Source organism: Miniopterus natalensis, chromosome 12 (genome assembly GCF_054644295.1).
Source record: "Miniopterus natalensis isolate mMinNat1 chromosome 12, mMinNat1.hap1, whole genome shotgun sequence".
Lineage (NCBI taxonomy): Eukaryota > Metazoa > Chordata > Mammalia > Chiroptera > Miniopteridae > Miniopterus > Miniopterus natalensis.
In genome coordinates this window covers 8607716-8630689 of record NC_142092.1, presented here as the reverse complement: position 1 = coordinate 8630689, position 22974 = coordinate 8607716, and the positions used below count along the sequence as shown (strand labels likewise).

The 22974-nt window shown below is 37.2% G+C and overlaps 1 protein-coding gene across 1 annotated transcript in view; it reads left to right on the top strand.

The window, feature by feature from the left end:
* The window catches only part of ERCC6L2 (ERCC excision repair 6 like 2), a 106258-nt gene that overhangs the window by 48992 nt on the left and 34292 nt on the right, over positions 1-22974 (top strand). The window contains exons 12-16 of the mRNA XM_016206654.2: positions 836-931; positions 9077-9176; positions 12785-12937; positions 17194-17274; positions 18309-19470. Of these exons, the coding sequence (XP_016062140.2) occupies positions 836-931; positions 9077-9176; positions 12785-12937; positions 17194-17274; positions 18309-19470 (1592 nt within the window). The remainder of the gene's footprint in view (positions 1-835; positions 932-9076; positions 9177-12784; positions 12938-17193; positions 17275-18308; positions 19471-22974) is intronic.

Genomic DNA, 22974 nt, shown 5'->3' with positions numbered 1-22974 from the left:
TTTTTGTCTGTGACGGTTGGCATCCAGTTCACTAGCTTCTCTAGAACCCTGTCTGGGACATATTAGGCAGAAAAAAAAGCCATGAAACTCACTGCCATGTCACTCCTCATGTCTTGTAGTTCCTAGTCAGTCTGCATTCTCTTTACCTTTCACTGTCTTATGTTTATTTTATATATAATATTCAGGGTTTTCATTTAGCTGCACTCAGTGGGAGGAATAGGCGAAGTCTATCTATTCCTGGCTTGATTTCTTAAATGTGTATGTTACTTTACTTAGCTGTTATGTACTAACAGTTTTTTAAAATTATGTTAGGAAGCCCTAGCCAGTTTTGCTCAGTGGTTAGAGCATCGGCCCTTGGACTGAAGGGTCCTGGGTTTGAATCCAGCCTCAGTAGCAGGCTAGATCCCCGCCCCAGTCGGGGCATGTGCTAGAGGCAACTGGTTGATGTGCCTCTCTAACATCAAGGCTTCTCTCTCTCTTTGTCTCTTTCTCCTACTCTTTCTGAAGAGCAATAACAAAATGTCCTCAGGTGAGGATTTTTTTAAAAATTTTTTTAAATTATATTAGGAAAATTTTACAGAAATAACATTTGAGTATAAAGCAGCATAGTCTACTTATATGGACTCTAATGGTCAAATTTTTTAGGGATATTCTAGATCGATAGAAAAACATTTCATAGTTATTTCATTTGTGGTATATTTGTGTTTCAATCACCTTACTTTTATAATGTGAATGCAATATTGTGTTGATTTGGTTATAGAAATCTAGCATAATTGAGTTATAGACTAACAATTATTTTTTTGCTATTTTAATATGTTCTTTTTCTTTCCTCCAGGGCTGGTGGACTAGGCCTCAATTTTGTTGGTGCCAATGTTGTTGTATTATTTGATCCTACTTGGAATCCAGCCAATGATCTTCAAGCCATTGACAGGTATAATACTGACAAAATGTAAAGTGACTAGCAAATACTTTTAACCTAAACACTTTTCTGAATTGTTTAGGTTGCTTATCATGTGGCTGTGATTAAGAGATAGGGAAAATCTTGTAAAAAACCCCTTCTATTTCAGATAACCATGAATTTCTGAATCCAACTGGCAGGCTGATAATAGCTATTTATTTTCCATTCATCTCACAATCGCATTATTATGTCAGAATTGATTTGAGAAGAAAGAATAAGTCCACAATGCTTCAGGAAAATAGGAAAGGTCACTATTAGTAGATTAGAAGTTTTGAGAAACTCCTGCAATAGAAAAAGAAAACAGAAGATGCATGATCAAGAAACCAGTAGAGTAAAACCACAATCCACAGTGGACAATAGAGAACAGAGAAAGAAAGAAATATTTAGAACATAAATAATGACTTGGGTGGGAGAGAAAATGTACATAGACACATTTTGTGATATTTCTAAGTTCCAAAAACAAAGAGAAGGGCGGGCTAAAAGATGCCAGAGTGGGAGAGAGATAAAATTATCTATAAAAACAAAGACAAAAAAATTAAACAGTTTATCAGCACAGAAATTTGTGTTAATGGATAGATGATACATAAAGCAATAATTTGTGACATCAATAACATAAAAGTGGGGGACAGAGCTGTAAAGGAGGTTTTTAAAATACAACTGAAGTTAAGTTGGTATCAATTTAAAATAGATTGTTAATAACTTTTGGATGTTATATGTAATCTGCCTGGTAGCCACAAATATGTATACGGTATACACAAAAGGAAATGAGAAAGAAATCAAAATATGTCACACACAAAAATCAGATAATGACAAAGGAAGCCAGTAATGGATGCGATGAAGGATGAAGTATCTACAAGGGACACCGAGAACAAAATGGCAGAAGTAGCTCCTTCTTCATCACTAATCGCTTTAAATGTAGATGGATTAAACTCCCCAATCAAGAAACGTAGATTGGCAAAATGGATTAAAAACAGTATCCAACTATATGCTGCCTATAAGACTCTCATGGGTCTGCATACATACATAGTTTGGAAGTGAAAGGATAAAAAAAGGTATTGCACGCAGACAATAGTGTGGGGAAGGTCTGGGGTGAGGCTGGGTGGAGGGGGCCAAAGGAGGGGAAAATGGGGGGCGTCTGTCATACTGTCAACAATAAAAAGGGGGTGGTATTTTATGGAAAGAATAACAAAAAGAGTGTAGGGGTAGTTACAGTAATATCAGACAAAGGAGACTTTAAGTTGAAACCTGTTGTAAGAGACAAATATCGATATTACACAATGAAAAAAGATTCAGTTCACCAAGAAGCTATAACAATTATAAACATAAATGCACCAAACATGTGAGCTCCAAAATATGTAAAGCAAAAACTGACAGTATTAAAAGAAGAAAAGCTGGCTCCACAGTAATAGTAGGAGACTTCAATACCTCACTTTCACTAAAGGATAGAGCTTCCTGCCAGAAGATCAGTAAGGAAACAGAGGACTTTAGCAACACTTAGACAGTCGGACCTGACAGACATATAGAGCTATCCTCACAGCAAAAGCATAACACACATTTTTCTCAAGTACCAATGGAACATTTTCCACAATAGACCATATGTTAGACCACAAAACAAGTCTTAATAAATGTAATCCTCACCTGAGGATGTTTTTATTGATTTTTTTTGGGGGGGGGGCGGGGAGAAACATCCATCAGTTGCCTCCCGTACACTCCCCAACAGGGCATATAACCTGCAACCTTTTGGTGTACAGGACAACACTCCAGCCAACTGAGTGACACAACCAGGGCAGTCTTAATAGGTTTATAATGATTGGACTCATACAACTTCTTTTCCAATCAGAATGAAAATGAAATCAGTGGCAGAAGAAACAAGAAAATTCACAGATATGTTGAAATTGAACAACACACTCTAGAACAACCAGTGGGTCAAAAAGAAATTACAAAGGAAATTAGAAAATATCTTGAAACAATTTAAATACAACATGTAGAAAGTTATGGAATGCAGCAAAAGCAGTGCTAAGGGATATTTATAGCTGTAAATACTTACATTAGAAAAGAAGGAAGGTCTCAAATCAACAATCTAACCTAGTACCTTAAGAAACTAGAAAAATAAAAACAAACTGCCCTAGCCAGTGTGGCTCAGTTGGTTGAGCGTCATCCCATGAACCAGGAGATTGCCAGTTCGATTCCCAGTCAGGGCACATGCCCAGGTTGAGGGCTTGATCCGTGGTGGGGAGCGTGCAGGAGGCAGCAGATCAATGTTTGTTTCTCACATCAATGTTTTTCTCTCTCTCCCTCCCTCTCCCTTCCTCTCTCTCTAAAATCAATTAAACAACATATTTTCAAAAAAGAAAAACAAGCTAAACTCAAAGGTAACAACATGAAGGAAATAATAAAGATTAGAGAAGAGATCAACAAAATAGAGACTAAAAAACAATAGAAAAATCAACAAAGACCAAGAGTTATTTTTTCAAAAAGATGGACAAACTTGACAAATCTTTAGCCAAATAGAAAAGAAAGAATATTTAAATAACTAAAATCAGAAATGAAAAGAGGGACATTACTACTGACTTTACTGAAATAAAAAGAATTTTAAACACAATACTATAAATAATTATACACCAAGAAGTTGTGTAACTAGAGAAATGGATAAATTCTTAGAAACATGCAACCTGTGAAGACTTAATCATAAAGAAATAAAAAATATGAATAGATCTACAGCTAATAAAAGATTCAGTCAGTAATCAAAACTGCCAACAAACAAAAGCCTAGGACAAGATGGCTCCACTGGTGAATTCTGCTAAACATTTAAAGAACATTAATGCCAATCTTTTTCAAACTCATCCAAAAATTGGAAGAAGGAATACTTCCTAATTTATTCTGAGGCCAACATTTCATTGATATCAAAGCCAGACAGAGACCTATACACAAAGAAAACTACTAACCAATATTTTTTATAGATATTGATGCAAAAATCCTCAACAAATTACTAGCAAACCAAATTCAACTGCATATTAAAAGAATGATGCACCTTAACCAAGTGGGATTTATTCCTGGTTTGACATGCAAAATTCAATCCGTGTAATATGCTAAATTAACAGAATGAAGGAAAAAACACACATGAGCATTTAATTGATGCAGGAAGTATATTTGACAAAGTTGAACATATTTTCATGATAAAAACTCAAACTAGGGATAGGAGGAAACTATCTCAACATAATGAAGCTCTTTTATGAAAAACCCACAGCTGACTTTATAATCAATGGCGAAGGAATGAACACTTTAAGATTAGGAACAAGGCAAAGATGCCTGCTTTCATCAGTTCTCTTCTGCATAGTACTGGAAGTTCTAGCCAGAGCAATTAGGTAAGAAAAAGAAATTAAAGGTGTCCAAGGTGGAAAGGAAGAGAAAAAATTATCTCTGTTTACAGATGACATTGTCTAACATGTAGAAAACCCTGAAGATTCCACATTTTTAAAAAAATGTTAGAGCCAATAAATTGATTCATAAAAGTTGTAGGATACAAAGTCATCATGCAAAAATTAATTGTATTTTCATACAGTAGCAATGAACAATCTGAAAAGAAAATTAAGGAAACAATGTTATTTGACAATAGCATCCAAAGAAAAAAAAAACAGGAATAAATTTAACCAAGGAAATGAAAGACTTGTACACTGAAAACTAAATAACATTGCTGAAAGAAAGAAGCAAATAAATGGAAAAGCATCCTGTGTTCATGAATTGAAAGACTTAGTGTTGTTAAGGTGTTGATCAATACTGTTCAAGACTATCTACAAATTCAATGCAATTCCTATCCAAATTTCAATAATGTTTTTGCAGAAATAGAAGTAAAAGGTTTTAGGAAACTACTCATGGATAATTGTATGCCAACAAATTGGATAGCCTAGATGAAATGGAAAAACCCCAGAAGCCTATCAGGACTGAATCATGAATAGAAAAATCTTAATAAACCTATGAATGACTATGGAGATTGAATCAGTAATCAGAAAACTCCCAATAAATAAAAGACCAGGACCAGATGGCTTCACTTGTAAATTCTACCAAACATTCAAAAAGAATTAACACCAGGTTTTCTCAAAGTCTTCCAAAGTATTAAAGAAGAGAGAACTCATCCTAACTTATACTGTAAAGTAAGCATTACTCTGATCCCAAAAGTAGGCAAAGATACTACAAAAAAATAAAACTACCAACCAGTATTTTTTATGAATATGTATGCAAAAATCCTTAATAAAATACTAGAAAACTGAAATTAAGCAGCATATTAAAACAATGACACATCATAAGCAAGTTAGACTTATTCCTGGAATGCTAGGATGGTTTGACATTCTATAAAATCAATCAGTGAAATACGTCACATTAACATGATCATCTCAGTTGATGCAGGGAAGGCTTTTGACAAAATTTAACACCTTTCATGATAAAAACACTCAGCAAACTCTGAATAGAAGGAAACTATCTCAACATAATAAATGCCATTTATGAAAAACCCACAGCTATCATCATACTCAGTGGTGGAAGATTAAAAATTTTTCCTCTAAGAGCAGCAACAAGGAAAGGATTCCTGTTTTCACCACAAAAGAACAAATATGATTGCACTATTATGAGGTACCTAGGCTTGTCAGATTCATAGAGACAGGAAGTAGAATGATAGTTGCTAGGGGTTGGGGTGGAAATAGGGAGGAGTTATTTAATGAGTACTGTGCTTCAGTTGAGGAAGATGAAAAAGTTCTGTAAAGAAGAGAGTCAGGGTGGTCACACAGCAGTGTCATTGTGCTTCATGTCAGGTGTCAGTGACCTGTACATTTAAAAATGTTTAGCCCTGGCCAGTTGGCTGAGCGTCATTCTGTGCACCAAAAGTTCACCGGTTCAATTCCCAGTAAGGGCACATGCCCAGATTGTGGGCTGAATCCCAGGTTGGGTTGCATCTGGGGGCAGTTGATTGATGTTTCTTTCTCACATCAATGTTTCTGTCTCTCTCCTTCTTCCTTCCTCTCTCTCTAAAATCAGTAAAAATGTTAATTAAATAAAAATGGTTAAAATTATTAAATTTTGTTATGGATATTTTACAACAAAAAATGAAATCAAGAGAGAAAAACTGTTTAGAAATAAATAACAATGAAATCATTATGAATCAATATTTAAGTTCTGATGCTAATTTAGAGTTTTAAACTTCTTAGAAAAGACTGAAAGTAAGTGAAAGGATATTTAGAAAACTAGAAAAGTAAAGTAAACCTAAGGAAAATAGAGGAAATTGTATAAGTTATCAAATTATTTAAAATAAAAGTAAAACATAAGAAATCATTCATTGAGAAGTAAAGTAGACAAACTTTTGAAAAGTCTAATCTGAGGGGAAAAGGCAAATATGCAGAAAAGCTTAGGAAGCAGAAAGGCCAAATAAGTATCAAGAGTATTTATTTATAACATCTAACCTTTTCTAGAATATCAATGATTAAGATTGACTAAAGATGAAGTGAAAAAATAATTAAATAATCTTAGAAGAAACTGAAAGCATAGTCACAGATGTACAACTTTATGAAGGACTTGGGCCCAGTTGTTCTTTGTGGGTTTCTTTTTTTAAATGGAGATATTTCTTTTTTTCAATGCTATACAGATAAATATAAAAAATATTTATTGGTCACTTAGTATTTATAAGATTTCACATTAAATATATGTCAGTTAGCCCGACCGGGCGTGGCTCAGCGGTTGAGCATCGACCTAGGATCCAGGCGATCGGGGTTGGATTCCCGGTCAGGGCACATGCCCAGGTTTCGGGCTCAATCCCCAGTCGGGGGGGTGCAGGAGGCAGCCGATCAATGACTCTCATCATTGATGTTTCTCTCTCTCTCTCCCTCTCCCTTCCTCTCTCTGAAATCAATAAAGACATCTTTAAATATATATATATATGTCAGTTAAAGAAAATCAGATATGGATTTATTTTGTCCTTATAGAAATTAAAATTATCTATTACTATTTGCTTGATAGATACCATTCAGCTTATAATACACTGTGTTATTAAGATCACCCCGGTTATAATACACATAATACTGTGCTGGGTACAAAGCAAAGCAAATTAGCCTCGGTTCTTTAGTTGGCAGTAAAAACAAGAACAAAGGAATAACAGCAACACTGACTGCATGTCTGTGAGCCAGGAACTGTCCTAAGTGCTTTCCATCAACTATCTCACTCAATACTTAGAACATCCTTATTGGATAGGCACTATCATCACACTCATTTCACGTGTGAGGAAGCTGCATAAGTTACTAAGTTATTAAAATAAAAGCAGAAAATTAACTTAAGCGATTTGCTCAAGTTCACAGCCAGTCACTGGCAGGGCCAGGATCCGAGTCCACCCAGTCTCACTGCAGGGCCTACGTGCTTAATCAGCCTCTTGCCACTGACAGCTGCCAAGTAAAAGGTCAGATGAAAACCACAGAAAAATCTTTTTCTTTGTCTTATGATACTAGTTGTAATTTTGTTCTTTTTTATCTAGGCCATCAAGACCTGGTTTCTTATTTACCCCAGCATTCCCCTAATCACAGTGCTGTGGTACTCAGCGACAGTTCGTGGACAGTAAAACTAAACTAACAGCGTTCCTCTTCTCCTCCCTCCCCTTTTGTTGACTGTTCGGAGGAACCACGAAAAGGAAGCTCTTGATCTCCATACTATGTAACAGTTTCACGACACATGTCCCTACGCGGTCAGTGACCCATCATATAACATGTCCTTGCTTTATGTATATGAGAAAATGAAGCACCAATCCAAAGTAACATGCAAATAAGGTTTTTGTCTTTAAAAATTAAAGAATATGTATTCTGTCTATCCCTCTCACAAAACAATTTGATGGCCATATACCCAAAAGACTTTCCTTAAATCCATTTTTAATTTCTTTTAGACCCCAAACCCACTATGGGAGAGAAAGGGATTATGAGCCCCACTATATTGAGGCTGCAGATGGAAGTGGCAGTGCAGTAACTTACCCCTGTCTGTGCTGTGTCACGGGGGCCCCCATCCCCTGTGGAGGTATAAGATTTTTCGAACCCCATGATGCCCTCTTGCAAAGCCCTTCTCTGTGAGGAGTGGGGGAAGGAGGCAGAAGGAGCACCAACTACAGTATAACAACATACAGTGACTTTACAAGGTCAAAATTAAATGCCCCCAAATTGTAACGTTTTCAGGCATGAGGCAGTATGGCCGTGCCCTCGACCCCCCTGGTGACTGTAACAGGTATTGAGAAGCAGGTGACCTCATTCAGAGCAGCTAATAAAGCCTCCACCTGGAAGATCCTGCGGGGGCTAGAGCCATAGCTAACTAGTGTCGTGAATCAGTTTAAGTGTTAATTAGCACCGTGGCTCCTACCAAGACACCTGGGGTACTAGTCAGCTGAGTGGCTCAGTCAGACCCCTGGAAATCTCCGTGGGTGAGGACCACAAATATGACTTCCATAGGCTTCCTAGCTGAATAACTGCTTTTCCCAGGTTTTAAAACAAACAAAAAAAAAACAGTTTCATTGAGATAATTAATACACAATAAACTGCATGTTTAAAGTGTACAATGAATAAGTTTTGATATATGCATACAACTGTGAAACCACCACCACAATAAAAAGTAGTGACTGTATCCATTATCCTCCAAATTCTCCTTGTGCTACTTTATAATCTGTCTCTCCTGCCCCTCCCGAAGTCCCTGTTCCCGAGCAACCACTGATCTGTTTTCTGTCACTATGGATTAGTTTGCATTTTTGAGAGTTTTACATAAATGGAATCATTTGGGAATATGCATAAGCTTACGCTTGAGACCACTATAAAAGAAAAATCTGAATTTAAGAAAAGTTTTTGGACCAAAGAAGGTGATGTTTATAACAGAAATGAACTTGATATGTACATTTTCCTACAATACGTTTCTCTTCCATGACTGGTCTTTTTATATGGATTTCTGTTGCATTATTATTAAATAGTATAGCATATCTAAACAGAAAATGTTTCCTTTTAAAGTAATTAACATTTTATTAATGTTTCATTTTTATGTCCAAAAGATATTGCCTGAACCAAAGTTGCTTCGCCTGATTTTTGTCTGCTTTTGTTTTTCATCTTTTTGCAGAGCGTATAGGATTGGGCAGTGCAGGGATGTGAAAGTGTTTAGGCTGATATCCTTGGGAACTGTGGAGGAGATCATGTACCTACGGCAGGTATATAAGCAGGTAAATACATTTCTCTTCTAATTAAAAAGTAAACATTGGCCTGTTTTCCAAAGTTAGGAACAAATATGTGTAAAAATATGTTTTTAATTTTATTCTAACTGTAATATGACATTTAATAAGATTATGAAATATACTCTAGAATATACTTCTTTAAACAGATTCTTAAGTTCATTGACTTTTAAAGCCGCAAGTTTCTTGAGCAGTACTTCTTAGACGTTAATGTGCACATAAATCAACTAGGGAATCTTTAAAACACAGATTCTGATGTAGTAGTTCTGAGTGGAGCCCAAGATTCTGCATTTTTAACTAGAGTGCCAACACTGCTAGTCTTTAGGTCACAATTAGAGTAGCGAGGTCACAGTTTCCCAAACTGGGGGCCAAGGCGTAATGGCGTGCCACAGAAGGGACACAGGTGCACTGAGGCACAGACCCCACAGCTCTGAGCCGCAAGATGGTCAGAGCCTGCTTCCAGCCTTGAGTAACAGCCTGTTTATTCCAGGTAGATGTTCGTATGATACGTATGTTACCATTTTCAGTATGTGCCTTGCCATGAAGAAGAGTGAGAGAAATGCCTTCGAGATAGCTAATGCTGCTGTTTCATGTTGTATGTAATGAAGCTGGGACCCAGAGCCACCAGCAAATAGGATTACAGGGCTCAAGCTCAGGGCCCTAACTACTGTGCTGGTGCTTTTAGTGCTTATCTAAAATTGCATTAACTCTTTAATATCCTGAGGGTATCAGTTACTTTCCATTTATGCCTCTAAATAAACAAAGTTTATTTAGTTTATAACTGCTGACTTGAGAAGATCTGTAATGAGGTTCAAGTTTGATTATAAATGTTAATTTGAATTACCCCCTGTATATTGAGTTGGCATCTCCTTAAGAGCAAACGTCTGCCACATGTGGTGGTAGTTAACCTAAGAATGATCCAATCTTAAATTAATGCTGTTTTCTTAATTCTAAAAATAGAATTGTACACAGCAGTTTTTGTTTTCTCCTAAAGCATTTAGCTCTATAAGAAGTCTTTCATCTTTTTGTTCCTTGGTACAGCACAACTACTTAAAAATTATTTTTTTAGGCATGTTTAATCAATCTTGGGAAAAAGTAGGATATTACTTTTTCAACTTAGGAGCAGTTCTTCAGAATGATATCTTAACTTATCACAAGTAAGAGTCTTTCCTCTGTCATGTAATTTTTCTCAGCCACATCACAGCATGTACGCGGGGTGGGCAGAAGTAGGTGTACAGTTGCGCGAGTGGAAAGTAGCGCCATGATGGGTAATAGGACAGGAGAGACTGCTTCGTGTCCTTGCTGCTGTGAGTCTGCATGTGATGGCCTGTTATACAACGTGTATTATATAATATGTCACAAAAGGCTTCAGAAGATGGGGCTAATTGACATTTTCAGAACTTTGTAGGATCTAGTTACTCATTGAAATAGTTTTGAAATGTGAGCCACTGGGGGAAGATTGGGCCATACAACTTGGTAGGCACGAATAAGGATCAGATGGCAATCCAGTGAGGAAATTAAATGCGACTGGACCTTGAGCCACAGGTCCGTATGTCATATGCACTCTAGCCTCCCAAGTGTTTCTCAGATCATGTGGGGAAAATAAACATCCAAAAATGGCCTTTAGGAAAAACAAAACAAAACCCTGTAAAAATGTTGGAAAGCAAGGAGAGTTTTCTCTGTTGTCCAGAAATTATAAGGAACCCTGGAAAAAAAGCATTTGGGATCAGATTAGAGGAAGAAACTAAACTAAACTCAGTGAGGAAAAGGCTACTGAAAAGAGTAGGTGTAACTTCTGGGTAGGCCAAGCTCAGAGTTACCAGGCCTACAAAAGTAAGGGCGCGTGGGGGTCACTGTGGTGCCTGCTCTTTGGGGTGTCACCGCTGACCGCACAAGGCGGTTTAGCCCTTACAGTGTTATCCCATTGTACCAAGTCTGCTCCCAGGAGGAACAATAATTAGAAATTCTGAGAGCAAAGAAGCAAGACAGAGCTCCAGCTTTTTGCTGAAACCAAGAAGAAAGTCCTTTTCTTTTTTCTTCTTGCATGTCTTGTATATTGTGGTGGAGAAATCCAAGCATTTTGTTGCCTTGTGTAGTTTTTCTCAAGCTAGAAACTAAGTTACATCTTCCAATTACTGGTTTTTCCCCTTACCCTCTTGAATTCTAATAAGATTTTTAAAATATGTATAGTTAGCCTACAGATGGAGGCATCTGACCTTCACTTTTACTGGAACCACTTTGGAAAACTCGTTTTAAGTACAAAATAATGTGCCTTTTATAAGTTTTTGTAATAAAACTTTGGTATAAAACTTATAAAGATTCACATTTCATGCTTACAGATTACTTGGGTAATGATATTTAGCCGTACCGCGGTCTGCCAGGCAGCGGGCAGGGCCAGGGCAGCAGCAGGGGACAGCCATCAGGCCGCTGTGCCATCGGGTCGTCAGCTGCTGCTGTGACTCTGTTCCCAGACTGCAGCCCGCGTTTCTGGGACATTGACACTGAACTGGTTAAGCTGACATGCTGATCCAGCTTCTTCAAAGTAAGGTCTCAAGAGTCTTGTTTTAAGAGGAACATCCTGAAATGAAAAATTATTTATTACAAGTATAAATTTTGGATTAAGCCCAACCCAGGTAAATTCCAGAAATGACACTTCCCAGCAACTCCAGTGTCTTTTTTTCTGAAAGGGAGATAATGTCTTATAGGGTTGGAAGGGATTAAATGAGAGAATGTAAAAATGCTACACATGTAGTAAGTGTTTTATAAATAGCTATTATTAAGAATAATTGTAGTTGCCTAGAGTAACTTATTACAGTGAAAATCAGCTGATAATAATCACAATAACGTGTGATTTCTTATTAATCCTTCTATCGACAATAGACTAAAGTTGTTTTAATTCTGTACATTCTTTGTTTCTTCCAAGAAATTTTAATGTGTACAAGGGTTAATCAGATTGTATTTATATTACATTTAGTAAAATAGCCAGTAAATAGAGAGACACAGTAATATTGATACAGAAGTGGCATGTGTCCTTAAGGGTTCCATGTCAGTGTTCTTTCTATATTCACAATTGTTTCAAAGATGCAATGTTTCTAAACAGTAAATGGATTATTGCTGTTAGTTGACAATGTAACCATGGCCACAGTTAGTTTGACACCAATATGGTTATTACATAATTACTTCAGATTATAATTTAACTTTGGTAATGTAGTGATTATTTCTACCAGTTTTAGTAGTTCCTATGGTAGTAAGAATCTAGAAAGGAGAAAAGTGAATCCAAATGTATGCCTGTATTAAAGATTTTATGTCAGGTGGATAGCCCATTGATACTGAACTGGTTAAGCTGATCTTATATTTCCTATTTTATCTGGGAAACAGATGAAATAGGAAATATAAGATCTCTTCTTCAATAAGATTGGCCAGATTATTATTATTTCACCATAATGGCAACATCTGCTAGGGAAATTAAAATAAAATTTCCTCCCCAAAGAGAATCTGCCTCTCCAGCTAAAGCTGTGTATATACATGGAATGCCAGGAAATTCTGACATATTGTTGGAGCAAACACTTCAAAAATATCTTGTGTTTTTTCTGTTTTAGCAACTTCAGTGTGTGGTGGTTGGAAGTGAAAATGCCAAGCGATATTTTGAAGCAGTTCAAGGATCAAAAGAGCACCGAGGAGAGCTTTTTGGAGTCTATAATCTCTTCAAACTGAGGCCCCAAGGATCTTGTCTTACAAAGGACATCCTGGAGGTGTGAGACTGCTCTCTGACCTTCTCAGTATTTTAAATGTGGTTTTCTCCCTCAGGAAACTTGAAATATAATTGCTAGGGCCTTCTCAGAGAAGTCTGTGGTTTTATTCATTAAAAATGCCTTATGTTTAGAATTTCTACTTTTTGAGCAATAGGAAATGAATCATTGTACCTCTAAACTAAGACTTTGCCATGCATAATAACAAATAATGTACACACACAAATACGGATACATATACTAGATACTGTGGCCTCCAGCGCCATTTCAGACTGGGAAAGAGATATTTATTATTTTGAAACAGCTGTTGAAGTCAGGAACTAAAAAAAGAGACTTTCCTAAATAAACAAAATATAAAATGTGTTTTGATTAAAAGTTACCAAATACTCCCTGAGATGCACTCTGATGTCTCATGGAGATTTTTGTTTTCTGTTCCCAATAAAAATTCCACACCAATATTTCAAACTCTCTCAGTTGTGTTCATCCTCAGCATACAGATGTTTCTTATTCCTCAAATGGGATATTTATATCCTTAAAAAAGTCTTTTAAATTCCTTAATGTATCACACCACTAAGGATAGTAACCTATTTTCTTGTTGATATTGATGCGAGTATCATAAAATCCTGGACTATCCTCTTTTTCAACCCCCCTCATCATACAAATGAAGAAACTGAGTCTTAGAATTAAGGATGTTTTCCTTAACTTCCAGGACTTTGTAATAAAACCTTAATTTATTCATACTTCATTTATTCATTAGGTACCATAAAAACAGTTCAAGGAACAATTGGTCTCTGTCCTTGAAGAATTTAGACCATCGTGGTGGGAGGTGGGCGAGAACATTTGCATAGTGAGCGTGTTAGTCAGAAAGCATGTGTTTGGCAAGAAGCAGTATGAGTCTAACCGAGTGCTAAGAAGTGGTGGCTGATGGATGGGTAGCAGAAAGGTGTATTTTATTTGTACCCTGTGAATATTGCGACTGTTACCCAGTGGTTGGCGTCCACTGTTTTCCCATCTTTTCTCTAATCTCTTGATTCTTTGTTTGCCCTCCAGGGTTCTCTCAGACCCCACCTGGGTCTCAGAGCACCGCACAGCATACCAGCTGGGATTCATGTTGCTAACTCGAAATCATCATCTACAAAATACATTAGCATTATATTACTTATCCCATTTCCCCTGCAATTTAGTTCTCTATTTTATGAGAATAGCCGCCCATTCTTTGATTAAACAAGTATTAGGTGAGACACATCAGTGTGGCACGTTACTAAGTGGAAACTTCTTTCTTTCTCTGGTTGCCCCAAGTGTCTCTTCTCTCTTCTACAAGGGTGTTGTTTATTAATGACAGCACTCCCAGGTCTTATTTTACTTGTGGTTCTTGCTGAGCATGTCTTTGGGACTCAGTTATTAAGTATTGAGTTAAAATTGCTCATTTGTTGTCAACCAGAATAAAAAATTATTCAAGCCTGGTTAAATTCATGCTACTTTTGGCCAAACAGTGTTTTAAAATGTTATTACTCTAAACCCTGTGTACTGAAAGCATGTGTCATAACATAAAAGAATTTCACTTCCTGTGATACATTTTAATTTTTAAAGGCTGTAGTAAATCCCTTTTAAAATGTTTTAAGATGTAGAAGATGTAAAATTTATAGAACATTTTTAATCTGATGATTTTAAAGCAACTTAGTTGTATTTTTCATTGACTTTTTTATTTATTTATTTTATTTTTATTGTTCAAAATATTACATACATCCCTTTTTCTCCCCATTGACCCCCTCCACCCCAGTCCCTCACTACACTATTGTCTGTGTCCTTGGGTTATGCATATATGCATATAAATTCTTTGATTAATCTCTCCTCCCCCACCCACCCATCCCCACCTTCCCGAGATTCGTCAGGCTGACTCATGCTTCCATGTCACTGACTCTATTTTGTTCATCAGTTTATTAAGTTCTTTAGATTCCACATATGATGAAAGTAAGTGTCATAATGTAAAAGAAGAATTTCACTTCCTGTGGTACATTTTAATTTTTAAAGGCTGTAGTAAATAAATTCCTTTTAAAATGTCGTAAGTTGTAGAAGATGTAGAACTTAGAGAACATTTTTAATATGATGATTTCTAAGCAATTTAGTTATATTTTTTCATTGATTTTTAAAATCTATATCATAATTTCCCTTTAGAATTAAATATTGAGAGTTTATTTCACAAATGTTTATTGAGTATAGACTAAATGTCAGGCACTATTCATAGAGCTAGGTATACAGAAATGAATAAAATACACCAAAAAAATCCTGCCTATAAAAAATGTACATTCTATTTGGGGAGGGGGGGCAAAGGGACAAATAATAAGCAGAAAAAAATAAGTGAAGCCTAGAGCATATCATGAAGGAGAGCAGGTAGGAGACGAGTAAGTCCTGAGGTCTGATGCACAGCATAGTGGTTATAGTCAACAATACTGTATTGTATACTTCAAAATTGCCAAGGGACCAGAGCGTAAATGTTCTCCCCACACAAAAAAGTGGTCATTATGCGACATGATAGAGGTGCTCGCTGAAGCTTCAGTGGTAATCATATTGCAGTATAAATGTATCGAATCAACATGTTGTACACCGTAGATGTGTCGTGTTATATGTAAATTGTACCTCAATAAAAAAAATGAGAGCGGGAAGGGGAACAGGGAGACTGTCAAGGAAACAGCATTTCAGTTGTAAACGGAGTGGCCAAGGAAGAGCTTGATCCTTTGAGGAGACAGGGAGGGAGATGGGATTGAAACAGGGGCACCTGCAAAGCCCAGGAGGCGAGGCAAGGCAAAGCGAGGCGAGGCGAGGCGAGGCGAGGCGGGAGAAGGCCCAGCAGGGCCCGGAGCAGCGGGAGGCCAGGGTGGCTGCATGGAGGAAGCGGGAGAGCCAGGTGGGGGGAGAGGGCAGGAGGCCAGGCCGCGCAGGAACTTTGACTTGGAGGGAGACAGGAAGCAAGTAGAGGGTTTCGAGTAGAAGAAGGACATAGTCTGACCTATATTGTCTAGATTGAATATTAAGAATCAGACAGTAAAAGTACAAGAGAAGCAAGAGGTGAGGGAGGAGGATCCCGCAAGAATCCAGCCAAGAGATGATAGTGGTTTGGGCCAGGGTGAGAGTGGTGACGGATCAGGGGTGGGAGAGAGAGAGTTAATGATGACTCCCAGGTGCCTGTTACCTGCCACAAAGGGGTTCTGATTACTTGCGGGGTTCCTGGTTCTGCCAGTTGGATCTGTTGGAGCCTTTTAGCACCTGTTGAAAAGATAGAAGGCAGTCCTGAGAGGGAGGCTCCCCACTCCCTTGCAGTAATAATCTCTAGGCGTTGGGAGAAAAAGTGTGGCAATTTAGAAACTGTTTGTCATTCTCTAAAGATCTGTAGGGGAAATTCTCACTTGCTGCCCTGGATACCAGGTGGCTGGAACCAGGACGTCGGTATGTCTGTGTATTCATAAATTGGACATTTGTAACTCTGGGGATGGTAGTATCATTTCCCCATGTTCTACCAACAAATAAAACCTTAAAAAGAGAAATATATTAATTTCTTTTTGAAGGAAAATTTAATATTCTAGAATTAAGGAAATTAATTACATCTGCTAAATGATATACCAAAAGCTTTAAACACATAAATACTTTCCCAAAAGATGTAGAAAACCTGTTATATAATTACGACTTTTTTAGTTTAGGATGGGCCTTTTCATTTTGAGGTCTACAGCACCTAAGGAATCAATGAACATTTTAATAAATCTGAACAATAAATACACTGGCAATATAGAGCAGAATATCAAGTTCTCAATGCTCAACATTATCCGTGCTGTTTGAAATGTAGACAGTATGTCCTTACTATAATTATTATATAGACATTGTTATTATGGAATTATTACTCTGTGTATATATATAATGATTTTCCACCCTCCCCCACCTACTAGAGCATTTAATAGAGTTGGCTGAAAAGTGATATTAGTTTTCTATCTGAAAAAGTAACCTTTAAATCAAGTAATAAGAGTATTACGGGCTTAGCATGCCTCACTGTGCCACTCCACTGCCTAAGAATTAAGAGTATTTTAAAATGTTATATAAAGTGTATATGAGTTCCTTAATTAGCACATTGAAAAATAACATTAAGAGAGCTAAATAAAGCAAGCTGCACTCAGTTTTTCTCTTAGTGCCAAGTTTTAGCATGCCATTGCTATTGTTTATCTGGGTGTTTTTTGCCCCATATATAATACAGTTATTTACGTTCTTTACAGAGAGAAGGTCAAGTGGAAGCAGGGGTCATGACAGCCACAACATGGTTGAAAGAGGAACCTCAAGAACACAAACCAGAAACAGTAAGCAATTTTTGAATCTGTAGCCTTGACAGAAAACATGTACTGTGACAATTTTACGTTTACTTCCCTTTCGCCTTCATTTTTCAATGTGTAAAAAAAAAATGTCTTTCAAAAAAAGTCAAGGACACAAAGTCAGAGTACTGTCAGTAAAATAAATAATTTAGACTAATTTAACATTTTATATCAGAACAAACTCAGGAGCACTCATCAGGCATTTATATCTAGGCTGGAATTATAACTATCCCAAACTGTAAGTTCAAAATTAAATACACTGGACAGGTGACTAGTCCAAATTAAAATAATTTTTACTGGACAACAAATTAAATGGGAAAACAGCAATCTGCGTATTTAATATCATTAAATCCAGACAGCAAAATTATTCTCTTACTTAAACAGATATTTTGAGTCCTTGATCTTATAATCTTTTTAGTAGTTTGTCATCTCACATACTACAAATACCTATATTTGTTATCAAAGGACCTTTTTAAAAGTAAAGAATATGTGTAGGAGATTTTTTTAAAAATTATTATTGGTTTTTTCTTGTTTGTTTTTAGGGAATATATATATATATACTGGCCCAATGATTTGGAATATAGGGGAAATATTTTTTAAAATTTTTAGAAATATATGAATGTCAAATGTTGGCAGAAGTATGAGTGTTGACCCATGCACCAAGAGGTCGCCAACTCGATTCCCTGTGGGCACATGCCCAGGTTTCGGGCTCCATCCCCAGTAGGCAGCGTGCAGGAGGTACCAAACAATGATTCTCTATCATCATTGATGTTTCTATCTCTCTCTCCCTCTCCTTTCCTCTCTCTCTCAAAAAAAATCAATAAAAGCATTTTAAAATAAAAAGAATGTACCAGACTATAATATTAAATCCTTTACATTTGTTTATTAAATGTACTTTTACAAAATACCACATAATATACTTGTACAAATTATCTGCCCAAGTTTAATTCCTTCCCAGTACGATAGATTCGATGTCATTATCTTGACATTTCCTAATATTTCTGTCATTGCTTCTTACATAGCCTAGAGAGCCTGACTGTCAAGAGCACAGGGGTGCAGAACAACCTGCAGAACCACTGGCCAAAGAAGCAGATGGTCTATGCAGTGATCTCAGTGATGAAGAATCTGTGGACAACTCAAGAGTAAAGTCAGCTAAAGGCAAAGCATCTGACTCAAGTAAAGCTTCCAGTTCTGGACAGCTTTCCTTACTCCAGTGTGGTTTCTCCAAATTGCTCGAGACAAAATGTAAAGCAGTTGATGATAGTGATGAAAATACTGCATCTGATGATGAAAGTCCTGATGAACAGCCCACGTGCCTTTCAGCAGAAGCCAAAGATGTTGGTTGTCAGAAAACTCAAGCCTCTCGTAGTGCTTCCAAACAGCAGAAGTCAGCTGACATCCCAAATCCAGATGAAAAATGTATATTTGATAAAAGTGAAAAGATTTTAGAGCAGACTGTTTCTTCTGAGTCTGATGATAACAAAGATTTTACAAATACAACTGACCAGCATTGCATTTTACAGAATGTCACAGAATCAGAAGACAGTGATGTCATCCTTCCCACACAATATACAGCTCAGAAATTCCCTTGGAGTAGTGTAAAGTTTAAGCCACCCGGGGACAGATCTGAAGATTCTGAAACAGAAGACCTTGTAAACATAACAAACAATGGCGATGATAGAAAAACCGATGTCAGAAAAAGTGGACTAGTTTCAAAACAATTAAATCCTAAGGACGCAACCCTGAAATCTATTATGAAAAGAAAAGGTGGTAGTGATATTAGCGATGAGTCCGATGACATTGACATTTCCTCCAAGCCCATGGTAAGAAAACAAAGATCTACTAGTTCTTTGAGGTTCAAGAGAAAAAAGAAAAATAAAAGGGAACTTGACACTTTTTCTAAAACAATGAAGGGAGCAAACCAGCTGAACGCAACAGGTGAAGGTTGTGGCTCCCAGGCTATTGATGAATTTTCATCCGACGACGACAATTCTTCTGTTAGCCACGTAGGCTTCTCTCAACAGAGACGTAGACCAAAAGCTGTTAAAGATGGAATTGGTTTCTCTCTGAAATTGCCCGGCCATAAGGAAAATAGCACTTTCGTCCCAAGAAAACCAGTGAAATTTTCAAATGAGTTTGTTGTCAATCAAGAGCAGATATATGAATCAATGGATAAATTTTTAGGTAACTACAGATACTTTTGGAAAACTTTTCTTATTTATTTTGTGATATCACATAGTTCTGTAAGAGATTCTTGAATTAGCTGTCTCCAATGAAAATGCTACATTGAGGCACAAGTGAGGAAGTGGGTGGGGGGCAGGATAAAGGGAAGATGACCTAAGTCAAGATAGAGAACTTGGTCACACGCTGCCCCCCAGGACCCCTAGATATGCCCCATCTGAGTCACAGTCTCATTCACCCCCATAAGTGCTAATTATTCTAACTTTTATAGTAATTACTTTTTGCATTTTTATGATTTTATTACACAAGCGTGTATCCCTAGACATACTTTGGTCTTATTTTTTTAAATGTACTTTATATAATCTCTCTTATTTTATGGTTTTCCTCTATCGTCCCTTCCATTTCCTTATGATTTATCTGTTGCTTTACCTGGGCCATCTAAAGAGTTTTCCTCAATTTGAATTTTGCTAATTGTGTTCTCTCGGTGCAGTTGAACATATATCTCTGCCCTCTGTATTTCCTGCAAATGAACTGTATCTGAGACTGTATCAACTGAGGTTCAATCCTTCGACAAGACAAAAGTTAGTGTTTGGCAAGACTATGGGAGGCACAAAATATTTGCTGGTCTCTCTTTATTGTCTTGACAGCCATTGGTGCTTAATGCCTATAACTGTTTATTCATTCAGAGTAACAAAATGACATTTTCTACTTCTCTCATTTCCCTTTTATTTGTTAGTTAAATGCTTCTGTAAGGAGATACTTACATCTACTGTTACCTAGTGGTATAGTTCTTATGTAGAAGGTAGGGAAAATACTTAATTCCTTTCTTTACCAATTTTTAGTATAATAAATTTATCCCCTAGAGGGGATGATCTTTCTAAAAATCATTATGAATTAATTGATTCAAACACATTTAATGGGTCTCAATCCATTGCAATTAATATCATTATGAGGCTCAATTGTCTCATCTTTGGACAGTGGGAGTCTTTACATGAGCACTTCGGTTTCTGAGACCCTCGGACACGATGCTTGTCATCTTAGATTGCTCTCTTATACTACAGAATGTTCCAGGATCACCCTGGCCAGTTTTGCTCAGTGGTTAGAGTGCCTGACTGCGAGCTGATGGGTTCCAGGTTCAATTCCAGCCAAGGGCACATACCTCGGTTGTAGGCTCAATCCCCGGCCTGGTCGGGGTGCGTGCAGGAGGTAACCAATCAACGCATCTCTCTCTCCTTTCCACTCTTTGAAAACAATGGAAAAAATATCCTTAGCTGAGGATTAAAACAAAAAATGTTCCAGGATCATCTCATACATTTACTGCCCCAGATAAGAAGCTTTGGTTTCTTTTAGTGAGAAAATATGTTTCAAGACCTCAGTCTTATTCTAGGAATGATCATTGCTGCTACTAGCTTGGTTATTATTTCTGGGCCTTTTCAGTGGACAGATTATATGCATGTACATATATACACACATATTTATATACATATGTTTATATTTATGTGTATATGTGTATATATTTATACTTACATGTATTTATATATTTATATACATATTTATGTACATATATGTATTTTTATATATGACGACTAAATACTTCATAGTTTATATTGGTACTTCCATATTTATAGAGATAATTTGAGACTATAGAGCTTTTACTAAACATCTTCTATATTACATTTGTATACCATTTCCTCTGTAATGTTAATTCTGGTCCTTAAGCATGTAGGGAATGATTTAATTATAATGTCCCATAATTACTCATTTGTTTTATCTCATATTATATAAAGGTCATCAAAGTAAAAATACCAATACTGCTATACTATGATTTCTGGAAACGTGCTCTCCCATTTCTTCCTCTTTTTAAAATGGATATACTATGTCTCCAGTGTCGGAACATGCAGACATTGCATTATTATAGTCTCCCCTCTTGGATTTAATTTATCCTTGGTTTGCAGGTAACTATAAATTTAGTCCTTACACCAGTGTTTCTCAAGTCATTCTGGCTTTCCTAGCCTATTTTCCAGCAGATCCCTGAGGAAGTGCTTGTGAGAATAATATTCCCTGAGACTCTTGTTGATAACAGTTTGTGCCCTTTTTACTTAAAAAATCGTTTTTGCTAGATATAAAATGCATGGCTCACACTTTCTAAAGTATTTAAAATATGTAGCTTTATTTTCTTCTGGCATGAAGTGTTGTGTTATGTGTTTGTTTGTTTTCCTGGATGCTCAAAGCATTTTTGTTTTTTTATTTTCATTATTGTCCAGTCATTTCACAAGGTTGTGTTTTGGTGTTTGTCTTAATCAACTCGGCTGCTATGATAAATTTCTATAGACTGGGGGGCTTACCGTTTATTTCTCACAATTCTAAAGTCTGGGTGTCTAAGACCATGATGCCAGCATGGTTAGGTTCTTGTTTAGGGCCCTTTTCCTGGCTGCAGATGTCCCTCTTCTTGCTGTGTCTTCACACGGTGGCGAGAGAAACCATCTCTCTCCTGTCTCTTCTTACAAGGGCACTAATCCCATTCACGAGGGCCCCACCCTCATGACCTGGCTGTCTCCCAAAGGTCCAACTGCAGGTCCCATCACAGTGGGGTTAGCTCTTCGACATGTGAATTGTGGGGGGACAAGGGTTCAGTCCCTAGCAGTGTTGGGTGTTCTGGGTCAGTTTTCTAATGTATAGTTTCAACTTGGTTTTTACTTTAGGTAAACATTCTTGAGCCAGTGTTTTTAGTTGTTTTATTTCTTTGCGTGGCTTTCTTCTTTCAGGGACTCCTGTTGTTCAAACGCTCAGTCTTCTCAGAGTTTGTCACATTCCCTAAACCCGTTTTCATGTCTTTTTCATTTTTTTTTTGTTTGTTTATCTGTTGTGTTCATTCCATCTTATGTTCCTTCTAGTTTAATCATTGTTTCTGAAATATTTTTTAAGTTCCTAAGTTTTTCCTGAGTCCTGCCACTTATTTCTAAGTTGTTTTGATTCCAATTTATGTTGTTGGTTCCTGTGTTTTATCATTTTCCTGAAGTCTTTTACCTCATTTTGAAACCGGTTATGATTTTCATTTGCTTTGTTAGCACGTAGACCTGGCATATTTTCATTGTAGGGGTAAAACCTACAGCCTCCTCTCTCTCAGAATAATTTTTATGAGATCTTGCTTATTCTTACAAAACTGTTCCCCCGAGTTTTTAAATGAGGCAGAGTAGAAGAAATTTTTTGTAACTTCACAAAGGCCTGCATCTGTGATCTCTGTACTGTATGGTGTTCAGAAGTGGTGGGACTTCCAGTCTGTGTCCCGCTCTGGGCTTCGCTCCGGACCTGCTCTCTCCCTGTGCCTGTTCCTGTTCCTTCTGTCCTGCTCACTTTCACTCCTCCGGGCAGTTTCTCCTCATTGTGCGGCCCTGACCCAGAAGCCCTGGGGGCCGGTTTGGGAAGTTCAGGCCTCTCCGGCTCCAGCCCTGGGGCTCTCTCACCTCAGCCCCGGGCACCCCTCAGCCCGCTGCTACCTCCAGCTGG